The sequence below is a fragment of the Pinus tabuliformis genome, chromosome 4_1 (assembly GCF_031772625.1).
Source record: "Pinus tabuliformis cultivar Carrire ecotype Pingquan chromosome 4_1, CPIR1, whole genome shotgun sequence".
NCBI classification, from domain to species: domain Eukaryota; kingdom Viridiplantae; phylum Streptophyta; class Pinopsida; order Pinales; family Pinaceae; genus Pinus; species Pinus tabuliformis.
In genome coordinates, this window is record NC_142303.1 from 818,098,657 (window position 1) to 818,111,456 (window position 12,800).

General features: G+C 38.5%; 1 protein-coding gene across 2 annotated transcripts in view; it reads right to left on the bottom strand.

The window, feature by feature from the left end:
* Positions 1-318: 318 nt before the first annotated feature.
* Positions 319-12,800, bottom strand: part of LOC149178741 (uncharacterized) — a 35,323-nt gene continuing 22,841 nt past the window's right edge. Inside the window, exons 4-6 of one of the 2 annotated variants that reach the window (XM_089420418.1) lie at positions 3,269-3,461; positions 988-1,255; positions 319-830 (exon numbers count right to left, since the gene is read on the bottom strand). In XM_089420418.1, coding sequence (XP_089276544.1) covers positions 615-830; positions 988-1,255; positions 3,269-3,461 — 677 coding nt within the window. In that variant the 3' untranslated portion in view covers positions 319-614. Of the gene's footprint in view, positions 831-964; positions 1,256-3,268; positions 3,462-12,800 lie in introns of both variants that reach the window. The other variant, XM_089420419.1, reaches the window with a different exon arrangement.

Genomic DNA, 12,800 nt, shown 5'->3' on the forward strand with positions numbered 1-12,800 from the left:
AGGCCACGGGCAAGTCCTGAGCACTTTCGCAGAATAACTACCCCTTGGACCTAACCACTATGCCAAAGCAAGTTGGCTCTTTACAGTGCAACATTTGACAGCATCTTTTTTGAAGCACCTAACAAATAAATAAATAAATACTTTTACCAAGGGAGAAGATCAGGAGGTCAAATCCAAAACCACATTGGAAATCTTATAATCATTATCAATAAGTTCTGGAAAGTGAATAAGAATTATCTAATACACCAAATCTCGCAATCATAAGAGCTAAAACAGATTCTCTCCCTGTAACATCATCATTGAGACATACAAACAATCTATCACATCTTGAAACATGTCACCTTTCTATTAATACAAAACATAAGATGGAAAACGGAGATACTGAACCCTCTGCAATAACAAATTTGTCTGAAGGAGATATTGGAGGTATGATTCGACGAAAAATTATTGTGTTCACTACAAAAATGTGAGCAGCAATTTTACAAATGGCATATTTCACCATATATTGTAATAATTTGCTCTAAACAATAAGAGACTCTCCATCAGGAGCAAATCCAAAACCTCTATCTAGTCTACGAATCTGAATTATGGAAAGCATCAATAACAATGGCTAATCAGTCCTTCCCCAGTACAATAGTGAAGAAATATAGTTTCAATACGACAGCAAGCCCTAGCTGCAACAAAAATATTCCTGCCACTATAAGGAACCATCTTTCACTGGCAGTTTTGATGTGACTTCTGAGATTAATGGCAAGAAAAGTTGCTGACATCAACCCTGCAACACCAACTACTACCCATCTAAATATCTCCAATGGAATAACAGACAAACACTGCAAGCCAAGCCAACATATCCATCAGTAATCCAATATAAATTAACATATAAATATGCCTTCAGAAAGTAATAAATCAAGACAAGCTTGAAAAGTAGATTTACAGCACAATTGTCCAAGGATTCACAACTCGCCTGCAAGGACAAAAAGTACTTACTGATGCAGGGATAAACACAAAGAGAGAATAGCCATATAAGCACCAAAGGTTTACAAGTCCTGATGGTACTGAGAAATATTTGAGGACAAAGTAGAGCAGGAGAGGTATAACAGAAACATAGCCATAAAATAGCCCAGCCGACCATGTGACCTGATTAATGTCATAATCCCAATGTTTGTGATGTTTCTTGTGAGCTATATAACCTACTAAGTTCCCCAATGCTGCAGCAACAAGTATCAGAGTACTGCAAATCCAGAATGGGCCATATCTGTTCACATCAATAGATCATAGAGATGATATGTCAATGCCCATAGTAAACTTTACATATATTTGGTACAAAATAAATGCAACAAACAAGCCTTGTGACAGTTTCTGACATTTCTGTATAATATTGTAGAGAAAAACATAGTCGACAGCAAAATAAACGTGCAACAGATACTACAGTATGTCGCATCTGTAGAATTTTAAGATAGACGGAAAAAAATACTATACTCCAACATAGATTATAATTTGAAAATTTCTCGAGTGTTTTGAGTAAATATGCATTTGGAAAAATTTTCCTTTAGTGTTTGTGTGTTTGAATTAGTAAACTTATATAATTAATAATATGAAAATTCATTTAGAGTTCTGAATAAATGGGTATTTGAAAGTGTAGAAGAGCAGTATAAGTTGTCTAAAGTGTGTACCAAGCAGCATGTAAGTTGGACAAATAATAAAATGAGATCTTCTTAAGAATAACTTGTACACATAATCTTCAACCTCTTCATGCAAAGGAATTATGAAGTTAGATATGATAGCATAGTTTCCCATATTAGGTTGTTCCATTATAACTTCATTATGGGGGTTCTTGGGGTCTTCAACATGGAATCTTCTTTCAGGCTCTCTGTTAAGTCTAACAAATCCAGTACCTCTAGGAGAAGGAATCGTAGCATATGGCCAATTCATCTGAATACTCTCTCCTAGATCAGAAGCCCACTTTCTTGATAACAACATACCCCAAGCATCTGGTACATCAACTACAACAATGTCCATCACAATCATTATATCAGTGTATACTGGCAAATGCACTTGCAAATCCTTAATTAACCCATGAACCTCAATCTTCTTGGAATCCATGGCACATATGTTGTAATATGGTCTAGATATTTTCAAATTGAGCTGCTCCATGACCCTCTTAGTCATAACATAAGCTCATGCACCAGAGTCTAACATGCATTTATATAATCGAATACCATTAACAAGGTAATGAAGAACGACTGATGATCTTTATTATCCAGATCTGTACTTTGCAAATATACCAGAGCATCCTGATAGACAGTACTAGGGTTCTTTTCATGAGTGTCATGTCCCCAGTAAATAATTTTGCTAAGGAGAATTCACAATTTGCAATTTTGGCAATTAACAAATATTTTGGCATTTAAACTTAGGAGAAGAAGTAAACTTAAAATGTTAGTGGATTGTGGGGGCCACCAAAAAGGGAAAATCGAACCCCTTAGGAGAAATCGAATCACAAGGGAAGGAAGGGAAAATGGGGGTCGAATTAGTGGAGCCCGCAAGGAGGAGAAGAGCAACAATTATGAATAGAAGGGGAGAACTTCATTTGGGGACATTTTGATGGTGCAATTTTCAGAAATAGAGTTTGCTTGAGCTGTTTAGCCAAGTCAACCAGTTCTACTAGGCACAAAGGATTTCCAAGTGGAAAATGCCAACTCTTCTTCGGTGAACCTTCAGTGTCACCCTAGGAGAGCATTGAAAGAAGAATTGAGCATTTGTTGGACAGAATTTCGCAGGCTTCTCTCAGCAGTGCGAGTTCCAGGAGGGTGCAGAAGGAATTTTCGTGGAGCTAAGGGAAGAAGGGAAATAGTGGAGTTCATATTTGTCCAATTGATCTTCTAAACTTTTAGTGCTTTATAATTTACGATTCCGTTTTGATCCTCTCTCCAGTATCCTGCCAAGTCAGTTCCTATGCTGCAAGGTCCATATTTAAAAATGAGAAACGAATACCATTATTAAACAACTCAAAAATTCCAGAATCAACTGGAAAAAAAATAATTTCAGATTATCAGATACAGCAAGACCAGGTTAAATCATATGTCGTAAAGGCTATAATAGTAAATTCACCATGTTTCCGAAGAAAGAAATCCCGTAGATAAGACATAATATTTACACATAAAACTATCCTTAGTAACAGCAAGATTGCATTCCCGACAATGCAGAACAAATTTAATAGAAAGACAGCCTAAAAAAGCCCTATGTCAAACCAGCCAGTAAAAATTCTTACAAATCTGGGTTGTGAACAGTCCTCTCTGAAAAGGTGCCTTTATATGGAAGAAGAGAATCCCGAATCCTCTCCAAGACATCAGAGGTATCTACATTGAAGTAAGGCTGGTAAGGTGCAACACCAAAATATCTCTGCCAGCCACTAGACTGATTGTCATCTTGACCTCCACCAGAACCAGGCTTTGAAAAAGAATCTGCACCAGAGGAAAAAATATCTCAATATGCATGAAGTTCCTTATATAGTAAAGACATAAAGAAATTATACACCAAATCATCATATCTTTCCCTTGGAATGTTGAAAGAAACAAAGAGAAAAACCAAACGTGTTACCTTACTCAGGAAGGCGAGAAATCCAATCTGAGAAAGTTTGAATGTATGGAACCGTATAAAGTAATAGAATTACTTGTCCACCAAGAGATGGAAAACCTGCCATGAGTGAATGGGAAGGAGGATGAGAGGCACCTGCCTCCCTCTCACCCACAAACTATGGTGCAGGAAACACTTAGGGAACAGTCATATCCCATATGTTTCTGTACAGAAATGTGGAAACACGAGTTGTACAGACCAGAAACGTGTTTCACTCAGTACACATGCATCCCACATGTGGGAAATGTGTTTTGTACAACCTGAAATGCATTTCCAGGTCATATGACTGTTGGACACTGTCCATACAGTGCAGCTCCAAAACATTTTCGCTGATATTTTACTTGGTTTTTGAGTGGATTTGACCAAAAATGCTAACAAGTAGAAGCTAACATTTCTTTTATCTTTCCTTTTCTATCCCTTACCTAAATTTTAACATTACCATTAAATGTTTCAGGATGTTTGAGAGTGGTTCCAATATCAACATACTTCATATGGAGAAAGTAGAATTTCATATTGTATCTTCACATGGGTTGAACACCTTAAGAAAAAACACTCACACATATAGATCAAAGATCAATACACTGATGTTTATGTGGTTAAAACAAAGGGGGGTCCAGTTCACTGCCCTAACCAACATGGCCACTTGAAACAATATATTAATGCAAAAAGAGTCGGTATTGCACAGGGACGCCTCCCCCAAGGTGCGGGGCGCACTCCGCACGTTTCCCACACACCTTGCACAAGGGGACACCTGAAAAAATGTTTACCCCCATCCCCCTTTTGGGGAAACTCAGAGATACGCAGGGGAAAATGTTTCCCCAATGTGGGGGATGCGTCTCACAAAAAGGGGTGCTTGTAAGCCTAATATTCAACCCTAGCGCCCTATTAATGCTATGTAATTAATGGTAATGTTTAAAAGTGGCATTCTCCTTTATCTTTCATTTTCATTCTTTTATTTAAATTTTAACATTACCAGTGATTGACACGGGATGTTTGAGAGTGGTTTTGACCTCACTGGATTTCATATGGAGAAAGAAGAATTTTATATCCCACTCAAAATCCAACAGACTTTACAGTTTTCAGGTGTTCAAGATTGGGGGAATTGCAACATTTTCATTGGATTCTACCATGTATGAGAGTATGGAACTAGCATTTAATCAAGAGCACCAAGCACTCTATGTACCTTGATGTTGGTGGCATTGATTATTGAACTCCTCTATCATGACCCTAGTAAAATTGTACCTATCACTCAAACAAAATCTCAACTTGCCATGATAGGCTTTTTCTATCTTATTTTAACACTTAGAGGGTAATATTGATGATGAGGATTTCAATATATGCAATAACTTTGATGATATGTAGGTATTTGTTGTAGCATGAATTTTTTTGGATAATAGAGGCCATCGAGAGCCTCTTTGTTGATGTACTTTGTGTGAAATATGGATTGCACTCAGTGCTTATTTTGTTATATGCACCACCCTTGCTATATATATGAGAAACTTTGCATATTTGTGTATAATGTTTGGATTCATATGGACGGACATGAATATTTACATTTTTTTTTTCAAAATTTGAATATTTATGTACTTTTTGGTTGAATAGTTTTTTGGTCCCGTTTCTTTCCAGTTCCCAATTTTGGGGTCAATCGATTCAATCAATGGTTCAGTTTTGATAACATTGGTTCATTGTCCATTGTTCATTTTTAGTTTTAACTTTTCAGTCTTGACTCTAGATACTGATGACTTTAGAACAAGTCTTTCACTCCTCACTTTTTACCATTTTTCAATTTCAGTAATTTCAATTTACTATTCCAGTCTTCGAACTTTAATATCTACAATTTTGCTTAGTACTAATCAGATTGCAGGATAATAAATGATGAATTTAAATCAATGTACACAACATTTTACTATTTTTATTTCATTGAATCATTTATGATGTATGAATCAATGTATTTCGTTATTGAATTTGAATTTGAATCATGATTATTATACACACACACACACAAACCTGACATCCCCCTTGAGCATCTCCACATTTCCGTGTCCCACTATCCCCAAAACTTGGTGGAACATTGAAAAGAATAGATTACATCAACATCTCTCACAATTGATTGATTACAAATCACCCTCCATGTTATTAAAATAGAGATCATGGACCAATCAAGTTTTAAGCCATGGATTAAGTGTCTTTAATATTGAGAAAGTGTTTAAGCCGTCAAATCACTCATGCCAATAACATGATTGTCACCATTTGATTTAGAAAAGTACAAAAGCACACTTTATTCTAATATTACATTAGACCAGGTTGATATGAACCAAGCCCTAGTGTCTGAATATCATAACATTCCCCCTTAAGAACAACTTGGGATAGGGTTGAAGGATTTACAAAGTGACAAAAGGAGAAGGAAGGAGGTGACAAAATCTATCCCCTCTTAATGACAACTTCTTGAACACCTAACGTAGAACAAAGTTTTGGAAACTTCACAGCTATGAGGGGATTCATAAAAATGTTAGCAACTTGATCATTTGTTCAACAATAGAACAGTTCATTTTTTGAAGAAGAATCTTGATGAAGTGCATGTGTAGCTTGATGTGCTTGTTGCACTAATGTTGAACTGGATCCTTGGCACACTAAATGGCACTTTGATTGTTGCACCAAAGTTTGGTCGGATGCTGCTACTAGAATCCAAGCCACACGGTTTCTTGACTTGTAAGAACTATTTCTCAGTAATTCGCTTTTGTTGAAGAAAGATCAAGGGCACTTTACTTCTTACAAGCCCAAGTGATAGGTCAAGAATCAATGTTGAAAACATATCCTATGGTAGACTTTTGATCATCAAGGTCATTAGCCTAATAGAAATCTGTAAAACCAAGGAATGGCTCCTGAACTAAACTTTATGCCAAACTAAATTGTACCTCGAATGCACTGAAGCATCCATTTTGCTGCTTTCCAATGGTGGGTTTCATGGGGTTCTTCCATGTAGAAACAATGAAGCCTATTACCCCTCTTTCAGCAAGGGTAATATGAATAGATTTATTTTTGGAAGCACCATTGTAAGCCCAAGGAATGCAAGTTTAAAGCCCCTATAAAGTCCTATGGGATGATGATTATGTGAGAGTATGTTTTAGATCCCCAATGGTGGATGGTCATGCCCAATCCTCTTAGCTTCATCTGCATGGTGCTTGGGTTTAAAGCACTGCTAACATTCCCCTGGTGGGCCATAAATCCCTGTGTTGATGGGCATTCTTATGTCTTGAGGTGGAATATGGGCATTATAAAGGTGGAACGTATTAGGAATCATGATTTATGGGAACACTCAATGTCTTGCCTATCGTACTTTTTCCTTCATTTCCACTTAATTTCGACACACCTATTTGTTCCCCACATGGTTGTCTTATTGAGTCTATAGGCATTCCTTGGCCTTGGTGTCTTCATCTTGTCACAGTTCATCGTGGCAATCTCACATTTTCCAACATTTTATGTTTCCGAAAGCAATTTGTGGATCCCAATGCCCAAGTTTTAGGGTCTTTAGTCAACAAAGTCTATGCCACCTGGTATTTTTCATAATGATAATCCAAAAGGAAGTTATGCTCAGTTCAAGGAGGCCATTCTCCTTTTGTGGCATGTGTGGGCTTCTGAGAGGGTTTTGGAGGTCAAATGAGGCAAGTGAGCAGTCAAAACTCATCTACAATTTTGTTGCAAGAGAACCCATGTTCTGGAATCCTCATATCAACAAGGGTGTTGGAGATCTACACTTGGGATCACTTTTCTAGGGATCGACAAAATGTGTGGAGGCCAGGAGAGCCTTCCAAGAGAAGTCAAAGGGAATTTTGGCCAAGTTAAGGTTGGAAAGTCAAGCAAAGTCAATTTATTTAATGTAAAAGGAAAGTTACCAAGGAAAAAGGAAGAAAGCATCTTATTTCAAGCTAAGGGACCAAGTGGAACTTCTAAAGGGAAAAATTAGAGCCTTGTGGAGCAAGTTGTGGAAGGTTTGAAGGCGTGTCAATGGAACGTTGAACCTCTACTAGCCGTTGGAGGGTACTTCAACCTAAAATCACTCAAGAGTCAAGACAACTCATCAATGATCAAGATCAAGCCTTGAAACACACACCAAGCAAGCCTTTGGACCAAAAGAAAGGAGATGTCCACTTCTAGCAGTTGGGAGGATGTCAAGGTCAATTTAGAGGAATGTTGGGCCATTTGAGGGGGGGTCATTGAAGCTTCCAGGCATGCCTAATTACTTCAAATCAAATCAAGCAAGGATCTAAAGGAATGTTGTGGTTTTAGACCAAATGTAGCCCACTTAGTTGGGGCATCTCACCTCTTTAGAGAGTTTTAAGCAATATAAATGACAAAATTAATTTTTGACTTAGTCTCCATGTAATTTGTGGATGACAAGTCACCCATTTTGGGAACAAAAGGAGGATAAACGTTGAATGTCTGATCTATAATTATGGAGCTCTTACTTCTTAGCAAAGTATGTTGTGAAAATGTGAGATCATTAATGCCATAAAAAGAACATCTTTGGTGCAACATCTTATGTACAATGTGTAATTTATTTTTTCAATTCTCTCTTCTTGGCTCTTGTAAAGATTATTGTGCTTTCATAAGATATTTTGTAGGTTTTTCTCTAAATTACACAAAATTATTGGATTGATCCATTGATGGGCTACATAGTCACGTGGAGAAAAAGAGTTAAGACACTAGGCCTCACCTTCTTGTGGACTAGGGTTGTCAAAATCTAATTTTTGGACAAACCTTATCAAGGGTTACTCATTAAAGGATTAAATATCTCCTAACTTCATAGCCAGTCCATTGGCAAGAGGTTTTCCAAAGGGAATCACTCCTAGTTGAATTTGGGCACTAGTAAAAGTCTTAGACAATAATGGTGGTGACTAGTTGTAATTTTAGATAACAATGTTATGTTCTATGCTTGCAACAATTACTTCAATGCCTAGTTGTTAATTTTGGATAACAATGGTATGTTCTATGCTTGCAACAATTACTTCAATGTCCTTTTATTAGCCCAACGATAATCTCCACTTAATTTCCAATAACAATCACGTAAACCGTTGATTCACGTTGACAGTAACTGTAGATAGAACATAAACAATAAACGCGGAAGACAAGAGAACACAAGAATTTGGCTCAATCCAGGGAAAAAACCCCAAAACAAGGAAAACTGTCGATCAATTCTTCTTATTATAAATATCAAATGTTCAGCAGAGAGAGAATCCAATAATGTACAATGATGAAGTCAAAGTGAAAGTAGACTTGACAAATGATGATTCGAAACACTGTCCAAAACAACCCTGTCAAAATAGCAGTATTCCGCTTCCATTCAACAGTAGTCAAACAGCCCTAACCAAAAAGTCAACAGTGGTCAACACAACAGCAAACAGTCCACTTGGAGCTTGGTCAAACCCAATCAAATTCAACCTTCCTTGCTAGTCAAAGTCAACCCAAAATAGTCAACAAATCAACAATCAAACTTCGTCAACATAAAGTCAAAAAAGCATGCGATCAACGCAGGTCAAACAACCTAGAATTCCTCAGTTCATGTGCCAGCCAATGCAGCCTAGTCAAACAAAGTCAAACCATCCAAAATTGTAGTCAAATCTGGTAAAATCACCTTGGTCAACATTGGTCAAAGTTCAATTGAAATAGAAAAATCAACGGCAGTCAAAGTGCCTCTTGAAATCCGCACATGTTCGAGAAATAGGTTGCCTGCAACTTGTATGACCCAATCAGATGAGGAGAGAGAAGATTATGTTGTGTGATGAATGTGCCAAATGAGGTTTTTGAGGTCACTCTTCTTTATATGCTTGGAGGAAGGTCAATTTGTCCAACTTGACCCCAAGCCGACCTTGACAAATCAGTGTTTTAAGAAACGGCCGTTTCGAAACCGAAACGGCCGGGTTGATCCGAGTTAATGGCCCAAGTTATGACCCGGCCATGGAAACGGTTCAGTCGGCCGAGTCACCCATGACTCGGCCGAGTCATTGAATGACTCGGCCGAGTCATGGGTGACTCGGCCGACTCGGCCGTTTCCGATATGACTCGGCCGAGTCACATGAAACCGCCCAGCAACACGTCAAACAGCGGATTTGTAAAACTTTAATGGATTTTTAAATGGTTTTTTGGTTGGTTTGGACTCCAAATAGGTCTATGAATTTGCTAAATGATTTTTGGGGTCCATTTCCCCCCCCCCCAAACCCTATTTAACACACCCAAGTGCTCTCATTCACTCACAGCAATCTTATGCATTTGAGTGAGAGTCTTCTTTGAGAGTTAGTGAGCAGTTCTTGAGCTTGTTTTGGAGCAGCAGTGAGGAGTCTTGGAGGAGCATTGTAGCTGGAGTGAGGAGCTTCTTGGGCAGCCATTTGGAGCAGCATTGAGGAGCTGATTCTTGGAGCAAGCTTGAGGAGGCAGTTTGTGCCTGGAGGTATTTTTTTTCACCTCTATAAATCTGTTTTTGCTTAGTAAATTTTAGGTGCATATCTAGAAATCTTAGAGTGTTTTTTGTCAAATAAATGAACATTGAATCAAGGTTTTTTTTTTCATTTTCAGATTGTTTGCTTTCATTTCCTAGTCAAAAAATGGCACCTAGAGCAAGAGATCCTGCTTGGGCATATGTTGAAATGGTTGATAATCAAATGCAATGCAAATTTTGCCATAGGAAAATTAAGGAAGGTCCTGGGGGCATTAATAGGCTGAAACAACACTTGGCAGGGATTAGAGGCCAAATTACCCCATGTACCTCACCAGAAATTGGGGAGATTAAGAAGAATTTGTTGGCCAGCTTTGAGAAATTTAAAGAAGATAAGGCTAGGCAAAGAGACATACAGGCTGAAATTGGGAGGAAGAGGGAGATACAAAAAATGATCGCTGCCAACCCCCATTATGATTTTGAGGGTTCTTCCTCTATCCCTCAAACTGATCCATCCAACACTTTCCGATATGTTCCTCCATCTTTTGGTTCTATTCAAGATAAGGGAAAGGGTAGAATGTCAATGAAAAAGGGTGATGTGACTATCAAAAGTTATTTCACTCCCTCCTCTCCATCAGATGCACATGGTCCTGAAGTTAGTAAAACTCAAATGCAGCCCACTTTAGATGACCATTGGAAGAAAGAATTGAGGGAGACTGCTTGTGATTACATAGCCAGATGGTGGTATGATGCTGATATCCCCTTTAATGCTGCTCGTTCACCATATTATGAGCCTATGTTTGATGCCATACATGCTGCTGGAAAAGGCTTCAAAGGCCCTACTATGCATGAGCTAAGGGGGGTTCGTTTGTAGAAAGAAATTCAATCCATTAATGAGTATTTGCAAGAGTTCAAGGACTCATGGGCAAGAACAGGGTGTACCATCATGTCAGATGGATGGACTGATCAAAGAAACCGTACCATCATAAACTTTCTTGTCTTCTGCCCACAGGGAACCATGTTTTTAAAATCAGTTGATGCATCTAATAAGATAAAAGATGGCCACTTGTTGTTTCAGCTATTGGATCAGGTTGTTGAGGAGGTGGGGGTGGCTAATGTTGTTCACATCATCACAGATAATGCCTCTAACTATGTTCTTGTTGGTAAACTGTTAGAGGAAAAACACAAGACCATCTTTTGGACCCCATGCGCTACACATTTCATAGACCTCATGCTTGAGGATATTGGAAAATTAGATTGGGTCAAAAACAAAAAAGATCATGCCAAAAGCATAACAAAATTTATCTACAATCATACATTGGTTTTGAGCCTCATGAGGAAACACACTGGGGGCAAGGATATTATTAGGCCTGCCATAACTAGATTTGCTACACATTTTTTGACATTGCAATCTATGCTTTCCCAACATAGAAACTTGCAAAATATGTTTTCCAGTGATGAATGGAATCAAAGAAATTGGTCTAACAAACCAGAAGGCAAAGAATTGAAAAGGAAAGTCCATGAAGAAACTTTTTGGAGAAAGGCAGCAGAGATTGTGAAGCTTGCTGAGCCACTAGTTAAGGTGTTGCGGTTGGTGGATGGGGAAAGGTTGGTTATGGGCTTCATTTATGAGGCTATGGATCAAGCAAAGGAGCAAATAAAGACGGTATACAAGGATAGAGTGGCAAAGTATGGGCCCATTTGGGCAATCATTGATGAAAGATGGAACAATCAACTCCATCGCCCTATACATGCAGCTGGGTATTTTTTGAACCCACGATATCATTATAAAGCTAAGGAGTCAGGAGCTTTGAGGGGGGAGATCAGAGATGGACTGGTTGATTGCATTGAACGCATGATCCCATTGGAGTCTGATCAGCTGGAGATACACCGACAGGCCAATATCTTCAGCAATGCAGCAGGTACCTTTGGGAAGAACCTAGCAAAGATTGCAAGAGAAGCAGATGAGCCAGGTAAACAAAAATTTCAATTTTCAAATTCTTAATAGTTTTACTTTTTTTTAAAGTTTGTTAAATCGTTTATAATTTGAAAGTTAGATATAATTTGTAATTTTGTTGAGCTAACTCATTACACTCCTATGTTTTTTGCAGCACAATGGTGGGAGGCCTTTGGTGGCCATTGTCCTGAATTGCAAAGGTTTGAAATTCGTATTTTGAGTCAAACTTGCAGTGCATTTGGGTGTGAGCACAATTGGGCTGTCTTTGAGAGGATTCACACAAAGAAGAGAAACCGTTTGGATAAAAAACGGTTAAATGATCTAGTTTATGTCCAATACAACCTTTGGCTCAGACGAAACCATTTGCTGAACAAAAGACCTGATTCAGATCCCATTGTGTTGGAAGACATTGATCCAACATCAGATTGGGTAGTGGAGAGTTGTCCAGCAGAGTTTGATCCTGATGAGGATCTTGATATAGATTTAGATATGGAGACATTAGTTGAACTTGAACATGTTGTTCAACTTCAGCCTGTTCAGTTGAATGCAGATCCCAATCCACCAGCCTCAGTCTCACAGCCAGCAAGGACTCCAGTTGTAGGTGCTTCCTCTGCTCAGCCACGATAGAAGCACAGCCGCATATCTACTCTATCTCAGCTTGCATCTGCTGCAGTTGCACAGCGTGCTAGTGGTACCACTTCTACAGTTGCAGTTGGGGATGATGATGATGAGGAGGAGCCATGGGGCCCCTGTCTGACTCTGATGATGATGATCCAGAGA